We start from the raw sequence: 15,149 nt of genomic DNA on the forward strand, positions 1-15,149 counted from the left end.
CCAGGTACCTCATCTGTGCACTCCTCTAAACTGTTGTTTATCCAATGACCATCTGTGTGTGTGTGTGTGTGTGTGTGTGTGTGTGTGGCGTCTCAGGGTAGGGCCAAGCAAACCACCATATTAAGACCCTGCCTAATAGATGAATGGTGTGATACATTATAATCTAGTACAGAGGAAGAAAGTAGACCATTATCACTCACTAATCTAACATTAACTCACATCAAAGGTAAAGAAAAAACAAAACAGATGACGTACAAAGCAGTGTTTCAGTTAACGGCACCCATAAATAATGGTAGTAGCCACTTTATTGTGTTTGCATTGGTAGCTGTAGGATTAATCCTGGACAAACTGACAGAACTAATCAGTGAATTTGGAGTGGCGTTAAAGGGTTGCAGTCACTCAATGTCGAGAGGCTGCTTCCAAGTGTAAGGAAACAAAAGTGTAACGTGTAAAATGGCTGAACTATCCCTTTAAGTGTGAATCTGAAACAAATGTTGGCACCACGTACATCTCTTCTTCCTGTCCTCTGGGAGACTGTCTCGGTGTTTCAGACCAGAAAAGCCACTCAGTTTACATCGAGTGTGGTGCTTTCTACATAAACACAGCTCTCTAGCATCAGTTTGATTAGGAGGAGGCTCCCAGAAGCCATTAAAAGTCCATTTCTCCCCTCTGTGTTTGTTTGAAGACGAGAGTGAGTGAGGAACCCAGCAGCCTCTGTTGTGCGATGCTAACTTCTGGAACACACAAACAAGCCCCCAACGAACGGCAAACAAATCTACAGCCCAGTACGAGACCTCCATATCAACTAGTGTCCAGTACCGTGTCCAGCACCGTGTCCAGTCTTGTGTGCAGCACCGTGTCCAGTCTTGTGTGCAGCACCGTGTCCAGTCTTGTGTGCAGCACCGTGTCCAGTCATATATACAGGAGGAACCGTTGAAAACGTGACAGTATCAAAATAAAGGTGTGGTGCTGTTAGTCGTCATCACCCCAGCAGCTCTTTTGTCTTGGTAGTCAACTGCTTGTCTACATCTGCTGCAAAGCCGTCTGCCATCTGCCCAATCTGAGAGAGTGGAGAACAGAGAAATTCTTAGACAACTATTACTATTACAGAAATACGGTAAAAGGATAGTGGTTCCACAAAAAACAGTAAGGATTCATCTGAACAATTGTAGCCTTCTGACTATTATAACCATTGTATTTCTGTCCTCCGACAGGACAAGTGGAGGTATTGCAGTACCTGTTTCTCCACCAATCGGATGGTGTCCTCGGAGACGGTGTCCTTGGCCTTCTTCACCTGAGTGATAGCGTTGGACCTCACCCTCCTCAGAGACTCCTTGGCCTTGTTACTGAACTGCTTAGCCAGCTTAGCCAGGTTCTCCCTGTGTTCCCGGGTCACCCTGCATGGACACATTAGCACACAGTGTTACGAGCGATAACACCGCACGCACAAAGCATGAAAACACACACGCACAAACACATTGTTTAATAGAGATAATATGGGAGAAAGTAGGAACAATTCATTAATGCCCAAAGCATTAAATTCCTTAAAACAATACCTGGCTAAATGCCTGGCTCTCTGTGCCACAAAAAATAAATAATAATAATAAATAAAAAAATAAAAAATTCTCATGGTCACAGAACAGTCAACAACTTTATTTTCTGTAATTGGTATTTTTGCCTGGGACTATTTGCAAACAATCCAAGAGTGGTGTCTATTTACTGCAAACAATAATGTGTAATTACTGATTCTGGGCCAATCAAGACGCTCGCTCTCTTTGGAAATGCAAATGTTGTTGCGTGCTGAGACTGATTGCAGAGGAAGAAGGCGTCCGTCCGTCTGTCCGTCCCCCTAGCCTGCGCTGCCAGACAAGCACCTGCTGCTGGGCGTACTTATTAATCACACAGCCTGCATCCCAAATGTATTTCACTACAGGGTCAAAGCAGCGCACTACATAGGGAGTAGTGTGCCATTTGTGACGTACCCACATGTTTTTGTGGTTAAGCGAGTGACGGCTGCACGTCAAGCTATTTGATTTGGCAGGGAGCAGAATTGGTCAGAGAACTGAAGACTTCTGACCAAGGTTGGTGTTGTAGGACTGTTACAGTTGGGTGACAGTCAGATAAATGTGTCAAACTCCTAGAAACCACATACAGATCCATGCATTTCTTATCTGTGGCACTTTACAAAGAGACGGATGGTCAGGGAAAGGACTGACAAGAGAAAAAGTAGGAGGATAAAATAAAGACATGGAGAGAAAGGTTAAAACAGAGAGAGAGTAGAGACGCTGTTCTGGCCCAGCCTGGTTGACTCACTTGGGAACAGCCACCCTGATTATGGTCCCGTCCACCTCAGGGTTGAGTTTCATGCTGCTCTCTCGTAGGGCGCGGGTGGCAGCACCCACGGCCTGAGGACACAAACACACATTAGACCTGTAGCTAATGACTGCCAGCTGGGACTGGGGCAGTAGTACTCTCACTGCAGACACCGGCGGTCTTAGTCATGCTGGCTTTGATCCATGGCGAGCTGGGTGAACTGTGTAGAATCTCTGGTAGAGGGGGTTGGGGGGACTAGGGTGTGTGTGTATGTGTGTGTTGGGGGGGGAGCACATGCAGTGGGGAAGTGCTGCGGGGTGCTGTCAGAACGGGGTCTCCTGGGAACGGGGGGAGGTCTGGCCTGGTACTCACTATGCATTGGAAAAGGATATTCTGAGTAAAGTTTTGTTCCACTATAGAATATATTTCATACAGCACAACGGTCTGGTAGACAACAGAGTCATTATCTAGGAGATGTTAGAACTAACAGTCTGGTAGACAACAGAGTCATTATCTAGGAGATGTTAGAACTCACAGTCTGGTAGACAACAGAGTCATTATCTAGGAGATGTTAGAACTAACAGTCTGGTAGACAACAGAGTCATTATCTAGGAGATGTTAGAACTAACAGTCTGGTAGACAACAGAGTCATTATCTAGGAGATGTTAGAACTAACAGTCTGGTAGACAACAGAGTCATTATCTAGGAGATGTTAGAACTAACAGTCTGGTAGACAACAGAGTCATTATCTAGGAGATGTTAGAACTAACAGTCTGGTAGACAACAGAGTCATTATCTAGGAGATGTTAGAACTAACAGTCTGGTAGACAACAGAGTCATTATCTAGGAGATGTTACAACTAACAGTCTGGTAGACAACAGAGTCATTATCTAGGAGATGTATGTTACAACCAACGGTGGTTTAACTCCAATAGACAATTAATGAGAAGGCTGTAATCTGGATATGTGATTTGTCTGTGGTGGTGGGAGAGGTGCCCGAGGGAGAGCGTCAGAAACAGGGAAGACAGAAAGGAGAGGTGCCCGAGGGAGAGCGTCAGAAACAGGGAAGACAGAAGGGAGAGGTGCCCGAGGGAGAGCGTCAGAAACAGGGAAGACAGAAAGGTCGAGATGCCTGAGAGTCCGAGACTGGGCCTGTGAAGCCTCCAGTACATGGAGCCTGTTAGACTAACTGACAGTACAGGCCATGTGGGAACACACTAACGCTGACTACACCGAATTCAGGTTCAACACTGAGAACCAGTTTGAAACTCAGCACTAAGAGCAACATCACCAGATATGACCATGGAGCGAGAAAGTTCATACAGGAACTCCAAATAGCACATAATGAAAATGGACCAAATCCCACTGGTACCAGAGAGAGTTACTGTATATCACACATTCACAAATCTCTGCTGCTGCAACATGACAACTGCTTCAGTCCAAAAGTGTGAATGTGTAATGTGGGAGGAGAGCAGGGCTTTAACCTTTAAGGTCTTAACCACCGAGGGGGGAAAGAATTGGCAGCGAGATTGTGAATTAATACAAACAAATAAATCCTTCAGTCTCTTGCCTTGCAAGTCATATATATAAATAAAAACAGCTTGGGCCTCCCGAGTGGCAGAGCGGTCTGAGGCACAGCGGTCTGAGGCACAGCGGTCTGAGGCACAGCGGTCTGAGGCACAGCATCTCAGTGTTGCAGCAACACCACAGCCTGGGGTTCCATCCCATGGCCGGTATTCCATCCCATGGCCGGTATTCCATCCCATGGCCGGTATTCCATCCCATGGCCGGTATTCCATCCCATGGCCGGTATTCCATCCCATGACCGGTATTCCCATATGGCGGAGCACAATTGGCCCAGCGTCGTCCAGGTAAGGGGAGGGTTTGGCCGGGGGCTTTACTTGGCTCCTCGCGCTCTAGCGACTCCTTGTGGCGGGCCGGGCGCCTGCAGGCTGACTTCGGTTGCCAGTTGAACGGTGTTTCCTCCGACACATTGATGCAGCTGGCTTCCAGGTAAAGTGGTCGGGTGTTAAGAAGCGCAACTAGGCGGGTCATGTTTCGGAGGCCTCTCCCGAGCCCGTTGGGGAGTTGCAGCGACGGGACAAGATCGTAATCACGAAATTGGGGAGAAAAAGGGGGTTAAAAATGAATGATTAAATAAACAGCTTCTCCCATTCTCTGGTTCTCTCCTATTCTCTAGGAACTCCAGAGAATCATCCCATAGCTATGTTTGATTGTTCTCAGTATTGAATTCATTACTTCCGACAGCTCTAGCCGTTAGGGAAAAGTGGGGGAATGCTGTGCTCTGTTCTGGCCAGCTCTGTAAACACCAGGCATGTTCTGGTTAATATGTTAAATTGTGGAATTACACTGAGGTTTATGAATAAACAGCCAGTTCAAAGCCACAGCCCAACCGAGAGGAACGAACAGAGCTAAAGAAAACAGCTGGTTAATGATGTTGAGAATCCCACACAGACCTTTTACATCCCCTTCTTCCTTCAGATCCAAGTGGTTTAATTCATGCTGCCATCACCACTGCACAACAGCCACTGGGGGTTTGCAGTAACACTGTACTGCAGTACTGAATGGCTGGAAAACAATGGCCTCTCATTAGGATCATGGGTAATTGATGTGAATAATTATAATCCTATTTGCTCTGGGTGCTGTGCAGTCATCCCTGTGTTGCCTTAGCAGGGCTGTTAAAACTATTAGGTAATGGAAGATTAGTAACGGGCTGTTAAGACTATTAGGTAATGGGAGGTTAGTAACGGGCTGTTAAGACTATTAGGTAATGGAAGATTAGTAACAGGCTGTTAAGACTATTAGGTAATGGGAGGTTAGTAACGGGCTGTTAAGACTATTAGATAATGGGAGGTTAGTAACGGGCTGTTAAGACTATTAGGTAATGGGAGGTTAGTAACGGGCTGTTAAGACTATTAGATAATGGGAGGTTAGTAACGGGCTGTTAAGACTATTAGGTAATGGGAGGTTAGTAACGGGCTGTTAAGACTATTAGGTAATGGGAGGTTAGTAACGGGCTGTTAAGACTATTAGATAATGGGAGGTTAGTAACGGGCTGTTAAGACTATTAGGTAATGGGAGGTTAGTAACGGGCTGTTAAGACTATTAGGTAATGGGAGGTTAGTAACGGGCTGTTAAGACTATTAGATAATGGGAGGTTAGTAACGGGCTGTTAAGACTATTAGATAATGGGAGTGCTTTGTCACTTCTAGGTTAGACTACTGCAATGCTCTACTTTCCGGCTACCCGAATAAAGCACTAAATAAACTTCAGTTAGTGCTAAATACGGCTGCTAGAATCCTGACTAGAACCAAAAAATGTGATCATATTACTCCAGTGCTAGCCTCTCTACACTGGCTTCCTGTTAAGGCAAGGGCTGATTAAGGTTTTACTGCTAACCTACAAAGCATTACATGGGCCTGCCCTTACCCATCTTCCCAATTTGGTCCTGCCGTACATACCCTGGGTTCATGCCAAGGGGGAGATCTTCGGCCTCGTCTCAGGATGGTAAGTTGGTGGTTGAAGTTATCCCTCTAGTGGTGTGGGGGCTGTGCTTTGGCAAAGTGGGTGGGGTTATATCCTGCCTGTTTGGCCCTGTCCGGGGGTATCGTCGGACGGGGCCACAGTGTCTCCCGACCCCTCCCGTCAGCCTCCAGTATTTATGCTGCAATAGTTTGTGTGTCGGTGGGGCTCTCTGATAATGACAATATGCTTATCCGTATGAGTTTCTCAAAAAAAGCTGTGATCTCTGATGAATAATGTATTAGTACACCTACAGTGACATGAGTACTACGTTCCAGGTTCCGCTGCTCATGTTGAAGAAACAGTACTCTGCAGTACTAAATGGTTCTGAGCCAAGGCCAAAGAGCATCAACCTCCCTTTAAAACTGATCCCAGAATTAGACAGGGACAACCCTCATTAACAACATAGGACACTGGAGGGAGAAAAGACCAGGGGAAGGAGAAACAGGGAGAAGAGAAGAATGAAGAGAGGGAAAGAGTTGTTCCCTTTCAGTGTGTCTGTGAGGAAGAGAGAATCTATTGGCGCAGTTAGCTCTCCTCCTTCCCAGAGGGCAAAGCGCGGTCACTTCCTGCTGATGACAGCTGACCAGAGTCTTGGCATTTGTTTCAATCTTATCCCAGAACAAAGAGCTTCCCTGAACCATCAATCACTAACCAACTCAAGTTTCAGACAGAGAAGGAGAAAGGAGTAAGAGGGAGATCGATGGAAGTTGTGTGTCGACACTTGACACTGTTCAACCTTCCATGCACTGGATGAGACAAGAGTAGGAGATTTCAGTCCAGGTTTCTAAAATGACGTGCCAATTTCACAATGTGTTGCCATCAGCCCAGAGTGTGGTTCATACAGTGTGTGTCTGTACTGTACATATGTGAGCTCACCTCTGGGAAAGCGGTCATGTTGACCACGATGAGCTGAGGGGACTTCATAGAGATCTGACCCAGCTGGTTCAGTGGGAACTTGCCATCTGCCATGGACACCACAATGTGATCCAGAGCTCCTGAAAACCAAAAGGACCAGGGCCCATATTCATACAGCGTGTCAGAGTAGGAGTGCTGATCTAGGATCAGGTCCCCACTGTCCATGTCTTGTTACTCCTAGTCTGAGATGCCTTATGAACAGATTATAAAAACAAATATAATTCTTGAGTCCCAGCATAAAATAAGACATGACCAAGACAACTGAACCGTTGTGTGATTACTCAGACTGTTGGCAGAGAGTGAGCTGAAGGTTTTGGCTGGGGTGCAGGAGGTCCCCCCCCCCCCAACCCTCATCTCTCTCGGTCACCCGCTAACAGTGCAGATTGCAGAACCAGAGCTTCAACATGAGTCTCCTCTCTCATCTGGCTTACCTCAGACGCTGCCGTTTCCTCCCTCGTCGTCCTCTGGCTTACATCACCAACTCTATCCCTCGCTAGTGGAGAAGTGTGGGGCCATAGAGTAATCTACCTTTTGTAGCCTGCGTTACTCGAGCCCTAACCTCGTCCCCGGGCTAACTGCTCGAGCCGGCTGGTAGACCAGAGAGACTACCTGGCTGCCTGCACATCTGCTAGCGCTTCCAGAGGGCACACAGGCATTTCCTAAACGGCATGAGGGATGAGGATCAACTGGAAAGCCATTAGCCAAATGGGCTCTTCCTGGTCAGGGCATGGGCAGCTGACCCAACATGGCAGAAGGTAGACTACTAGTCAACAATACAGGCCTTCTCCAAAAAACACACATTTACCATGGGTTTTGTTCAGTAGGGCACACTGTAGAAAAACGTTTTCTTACAGGACATATTCAGGTAAGAGCTACCTCCCCTTTTCTCTCTCTAGTTGTCGACCCAACCCTAAGTTCCTCATGATAAAGTCCCATCAGACTTCACACTGGTGATGTTTAGTGGGTGGGTGCCCTGGGTTCATGAGCTCTAGCCTGGGGCACCTTATGATCGTGAGGATGACATTAACTAGTTGTTTTGAACTACGGAAGCTAATGCTCTGACCCGTCTCTGGGAGACAGACTGGGGTTGGAAATATATGTGTGTGGGTTGAGGGTGACTGGCATCCTGACCCGTTACATATACGGGGTGAGGAAATGCTTTCGTTTCACAGTGTATTCATCTGAATCAGTATACACAGAGCTGTTCACAGAGGACTGGATAGCCTGACGTTAGTCCAGCGTTCCCGTGGACAAGAGGTTAGTCTTCTAGCCTGTAATAGCTCCACGCTGTCTGTGTGCCCAGATGCCCGGTTCACCGTATTAACCCGTCCAATACAACAGCCCTTCCTTCAGCTAAGATGACTTTCCTTACAACACACCACATAATGAGACCCAGATGAGACTATTGAACACACACACACAAGAACAAAATGATGTCATGATTCCCCCCATTCCAGAATCTCTCCAGTCAGATTCCCTGTCAGCTCTAAATCCTGCTGCTTCCACGGATTACTGTGCATCTGGACAGAGGGGCAAAGAGGGGGAGGAGGGGGGAAGAGGGTAAGGATGAGGAATGGAAAGAGAATGTAAGAAGGGAGGGAGGGAGAAGGTGAGGGAGGAAGAGGGGAGTGGGGGTCAGGGAGGGGTATTTAATCTGTGTATAAATCCTGGTATTACAGCTTCCTCCCTCTGGGGCCCTCCCTTCAGCCCCCCTCTCAGGGTTGGTCTGCCCCGAGGGGAGAGGGGGAGGCTTTGAACTGGATGTAGTTCAGGAAACAGGGGTCAAGGTAAAGGGCAGGGATCACTCTTCCCCCCCCCCCCTCAGGCCATTTGTCAGGGAGAAAGTAAACAGATGGAGATGCACTTTTTCCTCATCTTTTGACCAACGATCAATAGTGAAAACCAACAGTTGACTTTTGTCTTTTAAAGCTTACAAACTTCAGGCCTTCGGCGCTTTGCATCCCGCACTGAGCGGCAGCTACCCTCTACTGACGGGACTGAGCGGCAGCTACCCTCTACTGACGGGACTGAGCGGCAGCTACCCTCTACTGACGGGACTGAGCGGCAGCTACCCTCTACTGACGGGACTGAGCGGCAGCTACCCTCTACAGACGGGACTGAGCGGCAGCTACCCTCTACTGACGGGACTGAGCGGCAGCTACCCTCTACTGACGGGACTGAGCGGCAGCTACCCTCTACTGACGGGACTGAGCGGCAGCTACCCTCTACTGACGGGACTGAGCGGTATCCTCTACATAATCTCAGCACCCAGAACCGAGCGCACTGGCCAGATCATCAACAGTCGGTCATGAGAGACTATCGTCTCCATGGAAACAGCCCCTACCTTACAGTTCAAGTCCCCTACGCACCTGGAGAGGTTCTGATGCTCAGGTTGCGGCTGAAATCGTCCTTCAGGGTGGTGAGGATGGCGGCCATATCCTCCTTCACTTCCTCCAGACTGATGATGTCCTCCACCAGCGAGGAGTTGATGTTCACTTTGGAAGCCTGGCCCTTTGCTGCCTTAGCTGAGAGAAAAAAATTAAAGCAGGCGGTCTTCAGAAAGACTTCAAAAGGGGAAAAACAGAAGGAGAGGATGGAGGGGAGAGGGAGGCCTGCATGCTGGTAGTCTTGTCTATCACTGTTATTACAAATAAAAGCAAGATGAGAAAACACAGCAAAGTGGGGTTTTCAACCTCCTGAATGTTCTGACCACTTCAGTAGGTCTTGATTCCAACCACTATATTTCCTTTGAGAGTAACACTACTAGCTAAATCCTTCAGATAAAATAAAAAGCTGCTGAGGCAAGCAGCCCTCCACTCACCTTTACTCTTCTTGGTGGCGTAGAAGCGTACGCAGGAGGCAGCAGGGGGGACCATGTTTTGATGAAAGATATTTGGGAGCAGCAGTTGGACCCTGGAGATGACTACCAGCTGAGGAGACCTCACCATGGGGACCAGGGACACGAGGGATCGGCACAAAGCCGGCCGCATTAGGCCCAGCAGACTCAGTGTCATAGCTGTCAGACAGTGACATGGAGAAATAAAAAAGAAACATCAAAGATGAATGGACAAGACATGATTACTGTCTGACGATAAAACATGACTGTCAAGCTAACTAAAGCTATGAAGTGATCATATATCAGTTTGTAGATCTGGTTACAATTCTCTTTTCATAGTGCAGCGATCCTATCGAAGTACTGTACCACGCATGCCCAGCATCAGTAGTAGCATCTGTAATACTAACCAGCAGGGGGATAAATATGTCTATCTACATACTGTATGCTACTGCTTCAATTACAACAGTATAAGTCTCAACTAGGGTTGAACATTTTGGGGAATATTCAGGTGGAAACTTTCCTTGGGAATTAACGGGAATATATGCAAATTAATATTAATATCATTTAAAAATGTAGATGTTTCTTGCATTGGAAAAATGTTCCATATCATATGGAGACAGAAACCTTTTACCTTGTCTACTTATGATAATCGCAAATGATTAAATCCTTCCAATAGAAATAAAAATGTAGTAACAAACTGAACTTGAAATGAATTGACTCTTCACATGGGATGATTTCACTGAACAAAAGGGAATATGAAATGATCCCCTCGCATCTCCCAAAAATGTTTTCAACATCAGAAATGACAGTCTAGAAACTAAACCTTTGGTTGTCTTCCTCTCAGGCTTCCATGTCTTCTCCCTGGACCTCCTCAATGTCCACCTCTTGAACATCAGACTGAGGCCTCATCTTCACTGTCACTTTCCAACCTTGGGGATGGCTCGTTGTCAGGCTCAAAAAGCCTCACATTTGCCCGGATGGCCACCAATTTTTCAACCCTTGTATTGGTCAGCCTGGTGTGTGTGTGTGTGTTCCCAAACAAGAACCAGTTGCGCTCTGAGGCGGCTGATGTTGGTGGGATTTGGAGGATGATGGAGGCAACAGGGGAAAGAGCCTCAGATCCACAGTCCCTTGCACCAGGTGGTTGATGAGATATGTTGGCATGACTGCCATATTGCATCTCCATCCCAAAGCCCTTGCTTGGAAGTGTACTTCGTCATACTGCCAAGAACCTTGCCCTCATCCAGGCCAAGGTGGCGAGACACCGTAGTGATGACACCATAGGCCTTGTTGATCTCTGCACCAGACAGGATGCTCTTGCCAGCATACTTGGGGTCCAACATGTACGCTGCAGCATGTGTGGGCTTCAGGCAGAAGTCTTCATGCTTTTTGATGTATTTCAGAACTGCAGTTTCCTCTGCTTGGAGCAACAGTGAAGTGGGCAGGGCAGTACGGATTTCTTCTCTTACATCTGCAAGCAGAGTCTGAACATCAGACAGGATGGCATTGTCTCCCTCAATCCGTGCAATGGCTACTGCTGTAGGTTTTCAGGCTGCTTACCTCTCTCCCAAAATACATCATCCAGGAGGATCCTCGATATGGGGCTGTCCATATCGGCAGACTGTGATATGGCCATTTCCTGGAGAGACTCCTTCCCCTCCAGGAGACAGTTAAACATGATGACAACACCACCTCAACAGATGTTGCTGGGCAGCTTCAATGTGGTGCTCTTTTTCTTCTCACTTTGCTTGGTGAGGTAGATTGCTGCTATAACTTGATGACCCTTCACATACCTAACCATTTCCTTGGCTCTCTTGTAGAGTGTATTCATTGTTTTCAGTGCCATGATGTCATTGAGGAGCAGATTCAATGCATGAGCAGCACAGCCAATTCGTGTGACGTGAGGGTAGGACTCCACCAAGCAGCCTTCATCGTTGCAGCATTGTCAGTCACCAGTGCAAATCCCTTCTGTGGTCCAAGGTCATTGATGACTGTAGTCTTGCATGACGTCTACTTTAATGCTAATTAGCATTTTCGAATCAGAGTAAATAGAGCCGAATATTGATACACGTCCGACAGAAATTCACAGGGTTATCAAAACGTCACGCCAGGGTAAGTCTACACAAACACAGACTTGATTTTAAATGTTTCTAACATTCCCTATGGTAAAAAATGAATTGTGGAAAAATGATTGGAACCATTTCCCTGTTTGACCGCTAGGTTTTATGGGTATGACACCTCCACTGTGGGGCTCTAAACAGTCAAATCAATCTGTTACGAATTCCCTCCCAGGGACTCTTAAGGGCTATTTATACCCTACGGAGAGTAGCGTCGCAATGTCATTTTTCATCACAAAAGGGGCGGCCCCCAAGTACAGCACTCCAACAATCTACGTACTGCCGTGCCATATTAAAAGTGCAACAAGCCGTATAATGGGGGCAGTGTTGTGTTGGCAATGAAGCTTGCTTGGTTCCTTGATCTGATCTATAGGCTATGCATCAAAGTAACCCATTTTGCAGGTTTCCACACACTTATAAGTGTGTGGAAACCTTAAGCCCACCCTCTCATTCTAACAGCCCTCTCTCTGGGACACAAACTCTGGAACTTTTCTAACTCCTGCAGTAGGCTCCCCTCCTCCGCTGGAGCTTAGCAGGTTAGGCTATGGGTGGTAAACTGGCCCTTCACACCTCTGGCCATAGCCAAATCGATTGGTCGCTAGGGGTCATGGTTGTCAGGGGCCTTATCACGCCGAGGGGTCAGCCAATCATAGGCAGTCATCTTGGGTCCCAGATCCCAAACTCCTGTCTCCTTTTTATTTCTCCTTTATTTAACCAGGTAGGCTAGTTGAGAACAAGTTCTCATTTACAACTGCGACCTGGCCAAGAATAAAGCAAAGCAGTTCGACACATACAACACAGAGTTACATATGGAATAAACAAACAGTCAATCAACAGTAGAAAAAGTCTATATACAGTGAGTGCAAATGAGTTAAGATGAGGGAGCTAAGGCAATAAATAGGCCATGGTGGCGAAGTAATTACAATATACCAATTAAACAATGAAGTGATTGATGTGCAGAAGATTAAATGTGCAAGTAGAGATACTGGGGGGCAAAGGAGCAAGATAAATAAAAAAATACAGTATGGGGATGAGGTAGATGGATGGGCTATTTACAGATGAGCTATGTACAGGGGCAGTGATCTGTGAGCTGCTCTGACAGCTGGTGCTTAAAGCAAGTGAGGGAGATATGAATCTCCAGCTTCAGTGATTTTTGCAGTTCGTTCCAGTCATTGGCAGCAGAGAACTGGAAAGAAAGGCGGCCAAAGGAGGAATTGACTTTGGGGGTGACCAGTGAGATATACCTGCTGGAGCATGTGCTACGGGTGGGTGCTGCTATGGTCACCAGTGAGCTGAGATAAGGCGGGGCTTTACCTAGCAGAGACTTGTAGGTGACCTGAGCCAGTGGGTTTGGCGACGAATATGTAGCGAGGGCCAGCCAACGAGAGCATACAGGTCGCAATGGTGGGTAGTATATGGGGCTTTGGTGACAAAACAGATGGCACTGTGATAGACTGCATCCAATTTGTTGAGTAGAGTGTTGGAGGCTATTTTGTAAATGACATCGCCGAAGTCGAGGATCGGTAGGATGGTCAGTCCTTCAAGCAGTCAGAGAGAGCAGCAAACTCATCTCTGTCCAGCACAACAACAGCTGGACTCATCTCTCTGGACTTGTGGGATGGTATGCATGCACAAAAAACACTACCTTTCCATGTCCATGTCACCCGTGTGCATGTCTATAAAGTATCCTTGTGCGTAACTTTGAGTTTGCCTTATTCCCCTCTGACGGGGGGGAGGTGCTAGTCAGTGGGGCACAGATCAGCCCAAACAAAGAGTCCCCATCTTTCACAACAACAAAAAACCTTAGTTCTGAAAATGGCTCTTTCAAATCTTTAACACACTTCCTGACACAGGGGATCTCCATTCCAGGGTGCAGAACAGAAGAGCCCAGCAGCCACCCACCAAAACTCCCTCAAACTCTACTCATCCATGAGGGGCTTTCTGAACCGTGCCTTTCATTGGCAACGGGTGTGAACAACCAGCCGTGTATCATACCCTGGACGATTTCCTCCATTGTGTGTGATGAACACACCGTTAAGAGAAATGGGGCACTACACTATCACGCAGGTGGATAGACACTGTCAACATCACCCTCGTAAATCACCTCAACAGAATGTTTGCGTCCCATTTCCTACATAGGACTCTGGTTAAAAGTAGTGCACTATATAAGGAATAGGGTGTCATTTGGGACACATCCTGCATCTGGGTGAGGGGCTTGGCTTCTAGTCATAATACCACCTTGCTTTGTGTGTGTGTGTATAGAGACTGCACCTTAAGCAGGCAGGGGGATCCAGCACAGCCTGACCTGAAACATCTGTGTTGTGTACAGTCTGTAGCTCTTTACTCTATTAATAATATCTGGGCCAGAAGGCAGAGACCATACATGTGCTTTATTCTCTAAACAAACCCAGGTTGGCTGTGATTATATCACTCCCTTCACAAAGCCAGCAGCCGGCCACCTCCCTAAAAAACACGGCTAGCAGTAACACTACAGGAAAATAATATTTTTTTAAACATGACTCTTTTGTGTCTCCACTGAGCCTCAGTGTTTATCATAGATGTAACCATTGGCCATGCCTCTGAGTCCAGTGGAAGGGATAGAGGGGGATGATGGTTGTCTTTACACGTGAAGTGAAGCAGAAAAACTGTAGCACAGGTGTTCAGTGAGATATTGTATCTCTTTGATATTTCAGAAACGGCAAGGGGCCAGCTGGCATGCCCACGTTGTATGACACCTCTGAATAATTCAGGTTTATGTTGTTTTAACAGTTTAATTCTGCTTGTAAAAACGATGCACTGTTACACTGGACTGAAGACTTTAAATTCAGAACAACAAAGAACATAAGTGCAGTTAGAATACTTCCCTTTAATTAAAGGGCACGCTATCTTTCTACTTCCCTAAGGGAACTATTTGGTTAACTTATTATTTAACCTTCATTTGACTAGGAAAGTCAGTTAATTAAGAACATATTCTGATTTACAATGACGGCCTACTTCAGTTGGTGATATATCGATAATATCAATATCACTCATGCATGTTACACAATGTTAAACAAAAGCAAGCTAGCTAATGATAGCAATGCCTCCATAGTCTTTGATGTTATTTAACTAAAACTAGCTAGCTAGCTAAACAGTGGTGGCATTTAGCTATAACGTATGAAAGGTCGTTGCGTACGCAGGCGAACTAAAACATAAATAATGGATCGATAAAGGAGCATATTTGGGATTGGAACATGTTTACATTGTAACTACTAGCTATATCAAGAACAATTGTGGTACATTTTAAAGTAGTTACTTACTTATATCTTGTCAAATGTGTCTACTTGCACATGGCTGTGAAGAGCGTAGGAAAAAGCTGATCCTGACGCTTGTGTTCGTCGTCATCATAAATCAAATGCTATGTGTAGACTGTCATTAATTTGT

General features: G+C 46.5%; 1 protein-coding gene across 1 annotated transcript; it reads right to left on the reverse strand.

Moving 5' to 3' along the window:
* Positions 1 to 264: 264 nt before the first annotated feature.
* On the reverse strand, positions 265 to 15,110 carry mrrf (mitochondrial ribosome recycling factor). The gene is made up of 7 exons (XM_029692227.1): positions 15,026 to 15,110; positions 9,595 to 9,789; positions 9,143 to 9,298; positions 6,735 to 6,853; positions 2,314 to 2,405; positions 1,238 to 1,397; positions 265 to 1,060 (listed from the first exon to the last, which is right to left on the reverse strand). The coding sequence occupies exons 2-7, from the start codon at positions 9,785 to 9,787 to the stop codon at positions 983 to 985; spliced, it is 798 nt and encodes a 265-aa protein (XP_029548087.1). The 5' UTR covers positions 9,788 to 9,789; positions 15,026 to 15,110; the 3' UTR covers positions 265 to 982.
* Between the last annotated feature and the right edge of the window lie 39 nt (positions 15,111 to 15,149).

This window comes from Salmo trutta, chromosome 15 (genome assembly GCF_901001165.1).
Source record: "Salmo trutta chromosome 15, fSalTru1.1, whole genome shotgun sequence".
Classification (NCBI taxonomy): domain Eukaryota; kingdom Metazoa; phylum Chordata; class Actinopteri; order Salmoniformes; family Salmonidae; genus Salmo; species Salmo trutta.